The sequence below is a fragment of the Simochromis diagramma genome, unplaced genomic scaffold (assembly GCF_900408965.1).
Source record: "Simochromis diagramma unplaced genomic scaffold, fSimDia1.1 OVJJ01000604.1, whole genome shotgun sequence".
Taxonomy (NCBI): Eukaryota; Metazoa; Chordata; class Actinopteri; order Cichliformes; family Cichlidae; genus Simochromis; species Simochromis diagramma.
Window position 1 is genome coordinate 3,457,575 of NW_024387416.1, and position 16,697 is coordinate 3,474,271.

The following is a 16,697-nucleotide window of genomic DNA, read 5'->3' on the forward strand; positions in this document are numbered from 1 at the left end:
TGGGGCCCGAGTTTGCGTGCCAGACGGGAGCTGCAGCCTCAGCTCATCTGGTGCGGCTCGGTCTGCTTGGTGTCTTTTGCCACGTGCTGACGTGCCGCCGTGCAATTGAGGGCGAAACAGCGCCAGCGCCTTAAAACCTCGCCCTCGTCCCCCTCCGCTTCCCATCCCTCCATCATCTATAGCATCGCACCGACGGAGCGGAGGAGAAGCTCATCCACTGCGCTTCAACCCTATCATTATCCCAGTGAGGTCATTCAGAAAAGCTGCTTGTGAGAAATACGCTCGTTTGCTTGTGGTTCGGCCTGTAAAACCGAAGGCGCCACAAATCATAACCGAACAGCACAGAGCACGTTTTTAACATGGAGGAAATAAAAGTGCTGAATGCGCTGCAGGGGTCGAGAGGAAAGAGGATGCTTCCCCTTGTTCTTTAATTCTGGTTCAAGATTTTCTTTTCACTCCTGGGTGAGCGGAGATGAGCTCTTGCTTGCGTTCCGTGCAATATTAATGATTTCATCAGTGATCAAATGACTGATGGCTTTATATTGTTCTGCAGATTTTCACATTTGGCTCTGCAGCAACAAGAAGATTAATCTCATAAATCACAGACTGACTTTTCCTTCCCCCCCTCAGACACACGTGTAACAAGACAATGCAGACGTTTCATTGGGGGACAATGTAACACCAAACCAAACGGTTGTCTTTAGTCAACTAGCACCCTGGCTCTCAGCCTGAGGCCTCCAGGCAATGTTTTCATCACAAGACCTTCATCGTTCACTGTGGGGTCATAAATCTGGAAGCTTCAATACTCCACTGGGTCACCTTTCACTAAGATTTGGTTCGGGATTTAGAAAGGAAGAAAAAAGGGGGGTGAAAGGAATCCAGGAAATCTCCACGTCTGTTGTGGGAAGGCTACAATTTGCCTCGAGCACCAGATGCTGCTCAGTACAAGAGGTACATTATCATTGTCACTTTCATTGTCCACAATCTCGTTGTACATGTACAGTATAATCACAATAAAGGGCTGTTCTATTATATTCTAGATATGGGTATTTTTATATATGTGTGTGTCTGTGTTGTTTTATTTCTACTTCCAAAGGCATCTCAAATTCCTGTCATTTCTATAATGTCTGGTGAAAAAGAAAAATGCATGAGCAAAACCAGGGAGCTTTAGCCAATGCCCGAAATTTTACTGGTTCTTTAAGGTGAACAACAACACATACACACACTGAAAATTGTGTTCTTTTAAAAATTAATCTAACTTACAATCTTACTGTTTATTGTGAAATGATCTGGGAGAAATCATCTGCTTCTGAATGTGAAAAGAAGTCCAGTTGCCTCCAATTTAAGTGCTTAAGACTCAGATGCTATATAACCCGTGTCTGTCCTGGGACAGGATGTTCATGAACCATGGGCGTCCACATGTACAACAGGCTGAACAGGAAAGCCGACACAGAGGATGTATACAAGAAGGGGATCAGCAGGCTCCATTTCCTAAGGAACATGTTCAACAAAATGAAGTTTTCCTATCACTCACTTGTTGTGAGTGCAGCGCACTTTACTGGGGTCTGCTGGGAAGGTAGCATCGGAGCTGGAGACACCAACAGACGGGATAACCCGAGCAGGATGGCTGGCTCTGTGATTGGCTGCAAACTGGACACTTTTGAAGCTGTAGCGGAGAGAAGGTCACCGAACAAACTTGCCTATTCATCACGCTCACCGCCCTCTGCACCTCTTCCTGGACACGCTGAAGAGAGTTATTGCATGCGGTATGAAAGAGTTCCTGTAGCTGAATCAGTGTGTTAGAGAAGGAGGTCCGCTGCCACAAGGACAGATACAGGAAATCTTTCATACCACGGGCAATAACTCTCGACAGCGGCACACATCTGTCTCGCAGAGAATCATCTGTCAGCGTTTTATTTCAACCCTGCTCTCTCACATCACACGACACACACTGTGACACTTTATTGCACTCCGCTGTTTATTGCACATATTACTAGCACATGCCCGTGATACCCTATTTTTCAGGTCCGCTCATGCTTTTGGTAAACTGATGCACTTAATCACACTGAGAAAAAACAGAGGTGGAAGATGATGTTTAGTAGAAGCTAAATACGGGACCGATTGTACTTTTACGTGCAGGAAAATCTATGTGTGATTAAAGGACCCCATCAACCATCCACTGCCATCCACACATCAGCCAGATATCCCCCAGTCCTCCCCCAGAGTGAAAACTGGCACGATCCTGTACTTTTTCAGTATCTTAACAGTCATCAGTATTTGTCCTAGTCTGATTTGTTTTGATGAGGTCTCTCTTAAAAAGAGGCCTAACCAGAGAACTGGAAAAAATAAAGATGATGAGAGGACAGCTACACAAGTTGGAACAGATATCTCTAACTGTCATCTGACCCGTGCAATGGGAAGATAAATAAGATATCAGAGGTACAAATATAGCTTAATTGGTCCTCCTGGGACCTGAGCGAGGCAGTTTCTGCATAGCAGTGCCTTGAATCTGCCATGCATGTATAGTGATGTGCCAGCTAGAGCCCTTTTTCTGCATGACTCATATTTAAGGTGTGTGCACGTGTGAGAGCATCTGAAGGGGAGAGAAACGCAACCTAAAGAGATCCTTAAACCGTGTTCATTTGACGTTAAAGGCTTACCTCTGTGCTGTATAAAGGTTTGGTTTAAACTATGCCTTCTTGTGTTGCAAGCATTGTTCACTTTTCAGCTTGGAAGAATGTCAGGGTCATTTTTCAATTTTGTGGTTTGTGAACAGATTACATTCTCTCCCAGCGCTCCCTGAGAGCAAAAACTCTGTGAGCGCCTGAATGTGTTTGAAGGTCTACACGCATATACTGGATGGTTCCCATGTTTAGACTTACGGTACTTATGGTACTTACACCAGTTCGCAGTTATTGGTTCTCAGCATGAACCAGAGGGAGACCACCGAGTTTAGGACCAAACCCGATGTCCATTACGCTTTAAGTCATCCAGCCAAAGAAGTCAAGTTGAGAAGCATAAAATCTCTCATGGGTATGTAACTTGTGTAGAGACAAGCATCAGGGCTTTTTGCCCTGCAGAAAAACTGCATTTAAATTACATTTTGGATACAAAGGCTTTGTTATTTAAAGCAACTTAACCATAAGGTGAAAGACAATACTACAAAAGCTGAAAAATGCCTGAGCAAATCCAGGCCCCTTTTGTTAAAACTATTGCTGCACTCGATTGAGATTGACTTGGTGTAATTTAAGTTGTATTTAACAAGCTGACAAGGAAGATGGATCACACGATCATTTATAAATCACTATTAATATCACCTTAGGTGGTATGCGTAAGTATTTACAAATCTCAGCATGTTTTTTAAAAGAACAGACCCTCCTCTTTCTGTTAAATACTGTATTTAACTGATATTTTGTGCTGCAGAGAACATCACATCAGAAAGAAAGATCTCTATTATAAAGACTTCTGCTGAATTATACTAAATTTATTTAGTTTAGCATCTGGAAAAAAACACAAGAAAAAAAAGAAAAATACTCCTGTTACCACTATTTTTAAAGAATTATATTACTCACTGAGGTTAAAGCTGGAAGCACTATTTCCCTAAAGAAAGCCGTAGCTACAGAGGGTAACATTTTGAACTGCATCTTTGCTGTTTAGCCCGCTGTGTGGTGGCTTCAGCTGTGGAAAATGTCTGAATAATAGTCTGTGCCCTCGTCACACTGGTCACTTGGACACTCAGTTACGCGTGGCTGCTGGTACTCATTGTGAAATTGCTCGAAAGCAAAGAGACCAGTCTGTGATGCCCTGATTCACTGGTTCAACCCCAACAACATTGGGGATGTTTGATGATACGATGATGCACCAAAACCTCCTTGCGCATACAAGCAAATTACCACCAGTGTCTGTAGTTTAGACTGGAAGACACTGATTTGTACACACACACTCACTAACTAACAACTAGCCGGTAGAGAAACATGAACCATAAATAGACAACATTTTTTTCACACGTACTACTGAAACCAACACGTCTCAGTCACATTTTAGGATATCATGTGAGCAGCTTTAAAAAACAGTGAAACAAAATATTTTTGCTATAATTTCGTATTCTGGAGGGAGTTTTATCTTAGTCTTAACTTGTGTTTCTTTTGGCTAAATTCAACTTTCTTACATAAAAGCAGAAAACACACTGAATGAGGGTGTATTTGAACATCACATCACACCAAAGGATTCTTATCCAACAGCTGCTACTTTATGACTCTGTGCAGTCTGTAACTACTTGACGATGGTAAATATCACAATCAAGGGTTGTTTGATCCAATTTGCAGACCTCTCTGCATTGTTATGACTATCCAACCTGTGAACTTTAAATCGCAGTACGCAGTTCCAGTAATCCACCCAGCTGTGCTGGCAGACCTGTGAGAACCAGAAGAGGACACGGCTGTCCGGAGAGGAAAATTGTGAGATATGTATGTTTGTTCTCCTGCTTTATTGTACATGTCCACCAACCAACACAAAGAGTAATTAGAGCCCACATTAAAGACGCAGATAGGCTTTGGGTTGCAGGTTTCCCACTTCTTAAGGTAAACTCTGCTACATAGGTGGCAGGGATCCTTCAGCAGCAAGTAATTACTGCTGTAACTCAGGTTAACACTATTGCTTACACTGTAGATTGGCTACATACTGCAGACTGACTGAGCCAAGTGGCCACTATAAGCAAGTCATACAGAAGCTTACTTTGGAGTGCTACTACACTTATTCCAGTTAGTAACTCCTATGTAGTAAGTCAGGAACCACAAGGTGAAAAACAACTTGTCCCAGAGACAGTTTTATTTAACAGCAGCAAGATTTAGGGTGAAGGATTCACATCCAGACGAAGAACTACCGTGTCCTTACTTGGCTAAAACGCCCTAGATTTGAAAACTGTGGTAAAAATTTAATTTAGCTTATTACACTCCTATTTAAACAGAAAGAAACCACATTCATGGCAAGGGCTTTTAATAATCTCGCCCACACGCCCAAACACACATCCGAAGCCAGAAAATTAAAGGCCTAATCGTAACAATCACCTCCACTTGGAGACAATTAGCGCACGCGGTGCCAAAAACCCGAGTTAAGACATCCAAAAATTCCTGGATGAAACTCGCTGGCATCAACACGTCGCTATTGTATGAGTGTTTCTGTTTGTGTCTGTGCATGCCTGCGTAAATGCACAGCGAATGTGGAGAAGAATACAAACATCTGCAGAAGGGAGTGCAACCTGAAATGTAAACAATTAGAAATCAATCACTCGTCCAGAAAATCTGTGCGTGCCTTCACACGCCAACGAGGAGCAGATACTGCGCAGAGGGCGAGGAGAGACGAGCGTGGGGGGTGGGGTGAAAGCTTAGTAGGAGAGGGAAGATTTTCCCATTAATCAAAGGCACAGTTCTGTGTGTTGGTGCTGAACGCTAAAAGGCGCCGAAATCACAAACACATGGATTCTTCATAACGCATATGCACATGTCAGCATGCGAGCTACGGGACTACGCGAGGGTACGCTGTGCGAGTGTCTCCCCAGATGGGAGTGTGCGTGCATCAGTAGCCAGCAACAGACACACCACTGGCTGCATGCAGTCCCACAACACCCACATAACAAATGTGGGTGTTGTGGTGAGGTCTTGTCCCTGGTGGCATTACCTCAGCAGCACCACTCCAGTACCCACAGCGCACGGATGTGAGACCACATCAAGCGGGGGGGATGCATTCGCTGTGGCACGGTTCGGGCCAAGGATTTACTGAACACATATGCTGATGGAACAAACACAGGGGTGAGAGAAAGATCCCTCGTCCAAAGCCACGTGGCTTTACACCACATTCACCAGCACTCAGCACTTTCAAGCCTCCAAACAACCCTCGCAAGTGCCAAACACCAGTCAGCCAGCCAAAAGCGTACAAGTCCAGAAGACACATGGCTTGTAGCTCACTGCTTTCTTCTCAGCTTTTCTCTTGTTTTAAAGAAAAAAAAAGGATTCCTCTGGTTTGTCACAAACAAATTTCAACAAAGTCGAGGTCTCTTTCGGACTCCCGGCTATGTGAAAACAAACATTTACATTTATGGCTAACTGGACTCACAACAGTAGTTATTTACTCACTGTTTGAAATCCAGGTTTTTCCAATCCAACTCGAGCATGGGCTGCTTCACATCGGGGCAGTGTTTTGATAAATAGTCAATCGCATGCAACGTGAACAGATCCAGAGGAGCTGATTTCTCTAACAACAAGTTTAATAATGAAGAAATGTGAGAGAATTATTTCACAACCGAGTGGTGAAACAAAGCGTGCTTTTCATTAGGGCTTCATACAGACGAGGGGACTGTGTGAGAAAACCTTTTGCTGTCTACGTCTTCTGCTCTTTGGATTTGCTGCATGTAGTGAAACAACTCAGTTTACGTCAATAAAAATAAGCAAATGTTAAAAATATCAGCACAGTGTGTCCAAGTGTAAGATTCCTTCCACTTTTATTACCATCATACCAAAGGTTAAATGGGGTGGGGATGGTGGTGTCCTTGGAGATTTGTTGCTTGTTTGTACAAATTGAGAACATCCCGGCAGAGACTGAAAATTCTGCCGTTTTTCTGTGGAACTGAGTAGCTGACACACAGCATCCTCTTTATCCAGTGAGACCTCACTTAGGTGAAAAGGTGGAGGAAATTTCATTTTGGCAGTAACATACCTTTACAATGTGCATATTAAAACTGACAGGGACATAAACCGGTGAGTTTCTGGGCAGCGACTGGGCTCGCACAAACATTTAAGTGTTTAGAAAGTGTAATCACTAAGTGCAGTAAAGCGAAAAGTGAAAAGATAACTGCCAAAGCTATTACGTATTCTTGTGTGAGCCATAACTTAATGTTAGGAGCCTGATGTCAGAAGTAGCTGTCAACTTATTAAACTCGCTTCCATCTTTAGTCTGACGTTGCTTCTGTCCTAACTGGATTAGGCAGGTTTTCCATAACCAGTTGGTAGAAAGCATCGCGTCCGCCTAACTCCATTTCAACATGCTGGTTGTTCTGGGGATTTCAGAGTGGAGTTGGCAAAGTGCGTTTTTCTCCATTTGGTGAACAGCAATGCCTTTTGAGCGCTGAAACACAAGCGACCACTGTCACTTCAACACATCCCTGTTGTGATGCTTGACAACACTTGACTTTGGCATTAACTCTGCCCATTGCGCTGACTTGCTTATCGTTAGTACACCAAACAGCACTTGCTGGACAGATCTTTATTTTGAACTGAGAAAAATCAGTCGAGTGCATGAACGTTAGCCCAATATACAGTATAGATTTATATTAGAAGTTAGCAGGAAGTTAGCTCGCTAGCTTCTATCTAAATACAATATAGCATGTCCTGACTGCGGGGTTTTGGAAACAAATTAAAACGTACAGCTCTGTTATCACTTCCAACATAAATGAAGACAGAAAACTAAACAGCAGTGACGTTTGTAGGGTTACTGAAGTTTGGCTAGCTGCTATATAATGATGTGCTACGTTACCGCTAGCGACACAGCTATGTTAGCATAATATAAACAAGCTAACTTTTTTCCACTCGATAAAAGTTAACGTGAGTGTTCTCGGTGGTCAGGAACAAATGTAATCGCATGGCAGGATGCTGTAAAAGGACCAAACTTCAGCCAGGAGAACAACTGAGATAATCCATCCACAATACGAGGTTAGTCATTCATATACTGCTTCATGGGCTGGGCTGTAGTTACATCCTAAGGTTTTAAAAACTGAGCTTAAATAAATGATTAGCGGTAATAAAAGCCGAGGGAGGTCAACAGTGATCACTGACTGTTTTAGGAGCTTTTTGAGATCAAATAGAAGAAAATACATAACATTAAACATGTTAACAACACAAAAGCCATATTAAACGCAGACTACTTTAGACCCGGAAGTAGGATTCGTCACGTCATCACTTAACGACTGGATAAGGAAGATCTGGGATCACTCATCTGAAGGCTTTGGTGTTCGGCTGCTAGTCTGTAAATTTCAATACTGACATCATTACTTTAGTCCAGGGGTGGGGAACTGCAGGCCTCAAGGGCCAGTGTCCTGCAGGTTTTAGATATCACCCTGGGTCAACACACCAACATACCCGAATCAAATGATTATAGTTCATTACCAGGCCTCTGGAGTTCCCCCACCCCTCCTTCAGTCCAATCATCTTTTCCACCGCCTTATTTGAGCCAATCAGCCTCCACTCTCTGTGGTTTAAATCCCAGTGTCATTCTTCCATTCAGACTCTCATTCATGCCACCCACGTCCATCGCATCTCCGCCTCACCCGAGTTAATCAGAGCTCCACCCAAGCCTCAGTCTTCCTCTTCACCACCAGCATCTACACTGCGGGGGTTCTCCCCTAAATCCTACCACCGCTGGGATTTCATTCTGCCATGATGGGTCATGGGAGTCTAATTGCCAAATGTATTAATTTAGATTTATCTAAAAGTGTTACCACTTTGGTAACACCAGGTAGTTTGTGTTTCCTCATGAGAAGTGAGGCAGGTGCTTATTACAAAAGCACACTAGAGAAGGTCATACTTTATTAAAATTACAATGTTAGTCACCTATTTTAAGATGATTTATAGTGATCTTTTCCATATGCGTGCTCAGGGTGCTTGCCCTGCCTGACAAAATATTGCATCATCCCAGCAGCACTTGAAACATGGTTCCATGCTCATGTGCAGGAGATATTACCTGGAGGCTTGGAAGGTTATGGGCATTGTTATATGCACTGGCTCAATTTAAGTAAATTTCATCACATCAAAAGCTCAGAAATTCCTGATCGCATTTAACTTGACAATGAAGTCAAAAAACCTTGAACGTAAACACCCTCTCTGTCAGCCAATTCTCGCATTAATGAAGACAAATGAAGTGTTTAATTGTGCAAGACGGTTGCCCTTTCCACCTGGCACAACATGCAAAACACAGCTGCCAAGTCAGCATGCAGCTGAGCAATGGGTTACTTTTTCTGTAAGCTGCTGCTGCCACAGCCACTGAGCGCTCTCTGCGCGTACCACCCAGACTGGCCCTTGGCCCTACAAGCCCAACCCCAATTACTGCGACCCCCGATACCCTGCCAAAAGGCGGAACCGCTCCAGCTCCTGTTCACTCTGAAGCTTCTCAAAAAGTGGGGGGAAAAAACAACCCCGACAAATGCTGCCTGAGGTGCAATTGAGCATGTAAAGACATTAAGGCTTGAATTTCTTGGCGTGTGAAGAAGCGAGATAGACTGAGAGCAGACAGGAAGAGACGTTTCACTTAAAATTTGATCAAAAGCAGCAATGGGTGCATCACAACCCACCAGAACCAGAAAAAAACACTTTACAAGGCAAACAAACAGTTTGTCACAACAACAAAAACAGAAGAAACTAAACGACTGCTTACTGGAAGTGTCCCACTAAGCCATTATTGATAACACCAGGGCAATGGGCTGGGTCAGTTGGACTGTGCTCTTCTTGCCATGACAATTCAAAATGTCTCATGTGGAAACGGTTAATCCAAGTACTTTGTATACTTTTTGTAAGGCACTTCTGCTCTTCTTCAGTATGAATTGTGTGTGCAGTGCACTTTAATTTCCTCTGGTATGGATATTTTTGGAAGGTATGGGTTCAAAATCTCATTTCTGTATGTAATTTGCCGGATCTCCCTGTGTCTGCCAGGGTGTTTTTTTCCAGGCACTCTTCATTCCAGAGTCCAAAGGCATTTAAGGTGAATCAGTGACTCTCAAGTGGCAGTGGATGTGAGCCAGACAAAGCACAGCGAATGAAGATGTGTGCGCAATTGCAGTGTGAAGCACCGAGTGGTGTCCTGACATGTAAAGAGGCAACCTTTGCTGACATGTTATCCACAATTACGTAGTTAGGAGCTAATATGATGTGTGCAGCATATTCAGCTTGTCCTTAAACTTTGAATTTGTCTGCCAATGTTAAAGAAGCAAAAGTGCTTTCATGCAGATAAACTCATAGCAAAGACACTCCTGCCAGCGAGAACTTCACTAACACACAAACAAAGTATGAGGTGACATTTGCACACAAACACACGCGCACACACTAACAGAGGGATCAGCTTTCAGTAATCTACTTTAAAGTTGCCTGCTGACAAGCTGATCGTATTTGGTGTCTAGACATAGCGGCTGAAGAGAAAACCGTGTGCTCTCTCTCGCTCTTTCCCTCCCGTCTGTTATTTTGACCAAAACAGCACAAAAACATATCAAATCCTGAATGCACTAAATGCTTTCAGATTGTGGCAGATCTGAACTGATGGCAGGTCAGTTTAGCACTCGTGTGCACTTAGTCTTGCTAAAATAAGCATAGCTTATTGCATTAACCAAATGCTACTTCAAAGCATGCATGCAATGATCAGCATCAATAATGCTATTAGAGATGTGCATGCAACACATGCCATGTGCACTAACCAAGCCCCGTGATATCACGAACGCTCCAGAGAAGCATGACCACATTTCTGCATCATGGTCGCTTTGTAACTGGAATAATTTTTCATTTATCATTTATATTACATAGATATATATTTATTTCTATATAAAAACCTGCACGTTGCACCTTGCAAAAGAACAAGGAAAACAAAATAAACACAATATTATTCCCTTAAAAGTAAATAGTGTCCAATGAGTGTGCTGCTGTGGCAGAAGTTTGCACTCTCAATGTGTTTAAAGTGTGTATTTTTAATAATTTAGAAAGTGTGTTCGCTGATGATGGTTTTAGGAGGTGTTCCCGATGGTTTTGCATTTTCCTTGCATATGGCCAGACAACCTATCGATGACATTGTGAAGGTAGATGACTGAATGTTTCAAAATTCGATATGTTAAAATGATTTGCAGTTAAACAGGATTTACGTTATTTATTTGTGCTTTATTCTTTTGTATAAATGAGGTAAAAATGATACGTTTTCATCGTTTTGAAGGATTTTAGTGAGCCGCAGTTCTTTAAACCTCAGCAGATCAAAGGAACACGCAGGGAAAATAAAAATATTCGTGGCCAAACAAAGAGCGGGACTAGCCAGTGCTAGATTTATGAGCAGATTTTCTGTTTATCTTCACATTCTCACTCATTCAGTCTCATTACAAGGAAAAAATCTTTCTCAGACTAAGCCGCCAACATTTCAGCCACCAGACCCCCTGCACACTTTGAATCAGGAACTTCTCAATCCCATAAATTTACTTAATATATGTTTATGAATGCTGACAGTGCTACAGTAAGCGCATGCCATCATATAATGAATATGGGTTAATTAACAAAGGTATGTTAGACCTCAGCTGTACGAGACAGCTCTATTCCATTGAAGTAGATCGCGCTGAGGCTGCCAGGAAAAACACTTTCCTTTGGAGAGAACAATTCATCTGCGGTTCTCTTGGGGGATGGGGTAAAGGGTGCTGGGGAGGTCAGTCGTATTGCCCACCGACCAACCCTGGCATATAGTCGTGAAAGTTAAACGAGAGAGAAAGGGAATATACTTTAGAGGGGATCTGCCTCCTGGGTCACTTGCTAATTAAGCTGCATTTATCTTGGCGTTGAGTCAACCTTAATATTGAACCTAGATCCAACATAGAACAGCGCCACAAGCACACAGAGACTGAAAACAGCTGAGTGCTGAAAGGAATCGCAAGTATGGCTCCTGGGAGTCTGTGAGCTCCTCATCTGAAGACACATTAGCATCATAAATTTAGCAAAACGCAGCATTTGTAACGTCAGTTTAAGAAATCCTCTATTTCTGTTCTCCTATTCAGTTAAGTAAGTAGAAAAAATATTTGTAGATTTTATACATGCAGGTTAACTGCTGGTAATGTCTGCTTTGGCCTTGAATGTTCTCTAAAAGTCATTCTAGATCATGACAATTTCGTTCTACTGGTCTGTCATCAGATTTTACAGATTACAGATTTCCATCATTTCATCTAAAATAAAGAGGCAGAAGTGCTTTTCCCACAGAGTTAAGTCATTCTATCTATTTACAGTAAATGTGGGGCTATCACAACCAAAGCACCTGTGTGCTGAATGTAACAAAAGTCATTCTAATGAAGCCTATAAAGAGCAGCTGAGGCTGGGATGGCATGACTACAGTATGTCAGAGTGGTTACATAAATACTCTCTGTATGATGTTTGGCTTGAAAATCATTTAAAAAGCGGTTCGTGCAAATTCAAACATTTGCTCGAGGTCAGTGCGTCATAAATCACACTGCTGTTTGGGTTCAGCATGAAATCCAAACGCTGTAAAGATGGCCGTTTGTGGTTTCTAACTGTAAACATGTATAACAGCATCTGAATTCTTGACTCCTTATAGTTTCTTTTTCCCGTTAAATATTTCTCCGGCATATAAAAGTTAAATCATTTAAGGGCAGGCGGTATCTAGAGTTCACATGAACATTACAAAGAAGGCGTGGTCAGAACCCTCCCAAAACTCAAAATGACCTTTGCCCTTTGCAGATCTGTAAGACTATCCAGCACATGCAAGTTGTCAAATAAGTCCTCACGATCCTGCTTGAAAGCATGATGGCGAGTTCAAGCAGATATTTTATTTCAAAAGAAATGTCACTGTTTGATTAGTGGTGAGCATCTGTTGAAGGCTGGTGAATATTCAATACGTTGAGGTCAGATGGTTATTTGCCGAGGCGTGGAAACACGTGTCTGAAGGACTTTCTGCAGAGGTCACAGAGGCACGTAAACCAGAAAAATGCGAGTGAAGTCACGTCAACGACAAAACGTGCTCACAGAAAACACAAAAGCGCAACGTAAAAACTCACCTTGAGCTAACTCTTGGCGCTAACGTAATATAGTTAAAAAGCCTTCAATCACTTTTAAAAGATTGCTCTGTTATCACGCCAGGACTAATCCCATCACTGAGGATGAGGATACACATCAATGCCTGCAACAACATCAGTTTGACACCTTCATACCTCCCTCCCCGACCGCTTAGATAAAACATCTGGGAGAGAGATCAGCTGACAAAAACTGCCACAGGCAGGAATCATGTGTCATCAAAGGTGATGGCAGAGCGCGAGGAATGCGATGGGGCACCCCACCCCCGAACACGCAACAAATGTTAGTGCGTTTGCGTGTGCTGCCCTGTTTTGCATCAAGCTGGGTCAGCCTGCAGTCAGATTACACCTCCTCTCCCAAGGTCCCACAATCATCATTCACTTGCATTCATTACTGAGGTGTAACATAGATGATTTTTCACTCCTCTGCTGCGAAGTGTTATGTAAACACACTGCGATAGATTTATTGGCTGTTTTAGTTTTATCTGACATCTCGATTTATTTAAATGCGAGTTCTAAGGGAAGGAGAATTGGATATTTGAAGTTTATGTTTGAAATTAAAAAGCAGGAATGTGGGAATTCGGTAATAACCAGCTAGAACTCCCTTAAGGTCATCTGGAAAAGGCTGCCTTGGTTATTCCCTGGGTCCCCAGACATGGGGAAGCTACTTTGTGTGGCATATTGTGTTTTCACCTGCAATAAAACGTGCTATACATATTAAGTTTTTGCTAACAGAGATGAACGGCGATGCTTTTAAACTTACCGGGTCTTCTGGTTTTTGGCCGCCATCATGCAGAGGCTCTTCAGCAAGGTGATCTCGCCGAATCAGCGTGAATTCCCTGATGAACACTGCATCTCCATTGTTGGCCCACACGGCAATCTGAAAAAACAAAGCCACAGTAGCAAAAGTCCTTTGAGTTAAAACACCAACAGAGGGGGCAGCACTGGTGAGACAATTTATGGATTCAAGAATGCTTTAAATGAAATTCTCGTCACATCAGCAGATGCCCCAACTCCACCTGTGGGAACAAGAACAGCTGCGTCCCAAAGTGTCAACAGTCATAGCTATTTGTAATGGTAGCTGACGGTTGCGCAACTTTTACATAATCGTACACAGTTCACACTGCAATTACACATGATTGCAGAGGTGTGAAGGCAGGGCAGGGTGTTAATGGAAGCCTTTTGAGAGCGTGTTTGCAGTGATGTGAGGCAGCTGAAGGAGGCAGTTGCAGGTTATTATCAAGCTGTGCAACAAGTTGTTGCAACGATATGTTGTCCCTCTGGAACAATGATGAGATTTTTTTTTTAATTAAGCAAAACTGTTGCTCTTGCTGGGCCTCCTGAGGTCTGTTTTTTCTTTTCTTTTTGGTTTCTTCTCTCAACCACACATCCCTCCTAATGATGGGAATCATTACAGGCTCTGGAGGAATTCACAGCACAGGAGATCTGATATCACAAGATGTAGTAACCCACATCTTCAGTCAGGAGAGACTGGTGGGGGTGAAGGGTATGTTGGATAGGGCCCATTAGCAGCACAGCAGGGCCCGCATTCTGAAAGACGTGCAGATTCACTGAACGGGGGCCTTCAGCTGCTATCCTTGGGTCATAAACAGCCCTGTAATAACCCGGGTCGACTGCCTGCCTCCCGGGCCTGTGCTAAGGCAGCACGATGCAGGGCTGTGCATGTGGGTTTGGGGCACTTGAGGCTCAATGTAGGGGGTTGTAGAAATTTTTTGCTGAGGCGAAAAAAGCGCTGCTAAGCAACTGCAGCAAAACTTACGCTGGCTCTGTGTGGGAAAGAGCCGCAGAATGTGCTCTCAAATAAGACAAATCAAATCTGGTGTAAAGCCCCACACTCAGCACCGCTTAGCTGCAGTCACTTAGACTGTGGGGGGCTTCTGTAACAACTCATAAGTCACAGCGTGGCCAAAAACCTCCTTGGATGACAGAGACCATAATGCACAGGCTTGCTTTTGTTGGTTATGGAACTGAAGATGTGGCAGCTGTTGGGCCAAGTGTAACACTTCGGTTTATACGTGTCTGAAGATGAACAAAAATAAACATTTTACTTTAGACTGTTTATAATTATTCCAAAGTGGTTGCATGTGGGAGTCTGCAAATCCAGAAGGAGACAAATGAGTGTGAAGACTCACTTGTTAGAAAGTGGTAAAACATGCTGCTGGAAATTTCCAACCGTGCCTCAACAGTTCGAATATCTAAGATCTGTTATGTCTACGCAAGTGAATTCAGCACATTTTAACATCCACCCATTCGGTTTCTTCCACTTATCCAGTTCAGGGTCATAGGGGCTAGAGCCCAGCTGTCATAGGGTGACTGGCAGCGTGCACCCTGGACAGTTTGCTCGTCTGACATTTGAAACCAAATAACTGATATGGAAACCTCCAAAACAGTCTATTTCTGAGCATATTGCGCAGGATCTCTAGTCATATGACTAATGTTGTGTCCTTTCTGCTACTGATGCTGAAAAGTAAATGTTGAAGAACCACGCACTATACCGGAGGCTGAGCAAATATCCAGTAAGTCAAGCGTGCAAACATTAAGAAGCTCTGCTGATGTGTGTGTCAGCTAACACGCTCCAAACACAACTTGACTGCAAATGAAGGCAGACAATGCAATAACTGTTCCTTCTTAAAACAGACCCCAAACCACAGAAATTACCTTATTGCTATTTTGTAAAACCAGTAAATAACTGACACTGCCTCTGGATTGGCAGACTGGAGCAATGGTTCCCATCTTTAAGAAGGGGGACCAGAGGATGTGCTCCAACCTACAGGGGGACAACTCTCCTTAGCCTTCCTGATCTATGCCAGATATATGCCAGGGTACTAGAGAGGAGAGTTTGTCAACCCTTGGATGCAGGAAGAACAATGCTGGTCACGAAAAACTGGACTCGCTTAAAATTGGGCATGCATGCAGCAGAAATGAGCTTTCGCCAAAGGGTGACTGGGCTCTCCCTTAGAGATAGGGTGAGGAGTTATTCGAGAGAGACTCGGAGCCACTGTTCCTCCACATTGAAAGGAGCCAGTTGAAGTGGTTTGGGCATCTGACAAGGATGCCTCCTGGGCGTCTGCTAGTTGGAGTGTTCAAAGTATGTTTGACCGGGAAAAGGCCCTGGGGCAGACCCAGGACACACTGGAGAGATTGCATCTCTTGGCTAGCCTGGGAATGCCTCGGTGTTCCCCCAAGTGGGAGGAAAGGAGGAGGTAAATAGGGAGAGGGAGGTCTGTGCTGCTTAGGCTGCTGCCCCTGTGATCTCTTTGGATAAGAGGAAGAAAATGGACAGATGGATGGTCCCAATTGGGAAATAACAGATGATGAAGCAAAGCCTAATTTGGGGTGTTTCTATCCTATGATAGGTTAAAAATCTAACTTTAACCTTTAACTTTAAAGATCTATGAGTATTCAAGTGTTTTCATGCACCTGTGACATATCAGTGGGTGATGTCAGGGTGGCTACTTCATTTTTTAATATATTTTATGGATATTTTTCAAATAAATTAATATAAACAGACCTAAAAAGGGCTTACACTCAACAGAGTACACAAACATGACTCCGCTAATGTCGCTCCGTGTCGGCCAAATATGGGAATTAATGAGTGTGTTAGATCTTTGACAAGCACAAATGTTCCAGTTTATGTACACTTAAAGTTTGAAGTTTGGAGCCAACTCCAACTGGTATTCAAATATCTAAATCTGCATTTGGGTTTAAATGCAGTGTGTGTATGTGCGCGCGTCAATGTCACAAAGAGCAAGGGTGAAAGTAAAACAGGGAGCCAAGATGGTGATTCATTAACCTCCAAGGCGAGTTAGATTTCAAAGAGCACGTCTCAACCAAGGAAGAGGAGAGGAAGTGAACTCCGGGGCAAGTTGGG

General features: G+C 43.2%; 1 protein-coding gene across 3 annotated transcripts in view; it reads right to left on the minus strand.

Annotated features, from left to right (window-relative positions):
• Positions 1-16,697, minus strand: part of LOC120721713 (ADAMTS-like protein 1) — a 102,713-nt gene that overhangs the window by 50,761 nt on the left and 35,255 nt on the right. For all 3 annotated transcript variants that reach the window (XM_040012199.1, XM_040012198.1, XM_040012203.1), the window contains exon 2: positions 13,569-13,685. In XM_040012199.1, the coding sequence (XP_039868133.1) occupies positions 13,569-13,685 (117 nt within the window). The remainder of the gene's footprint in view (positions 1-13,568; positions 13,686-16,697) is intronic.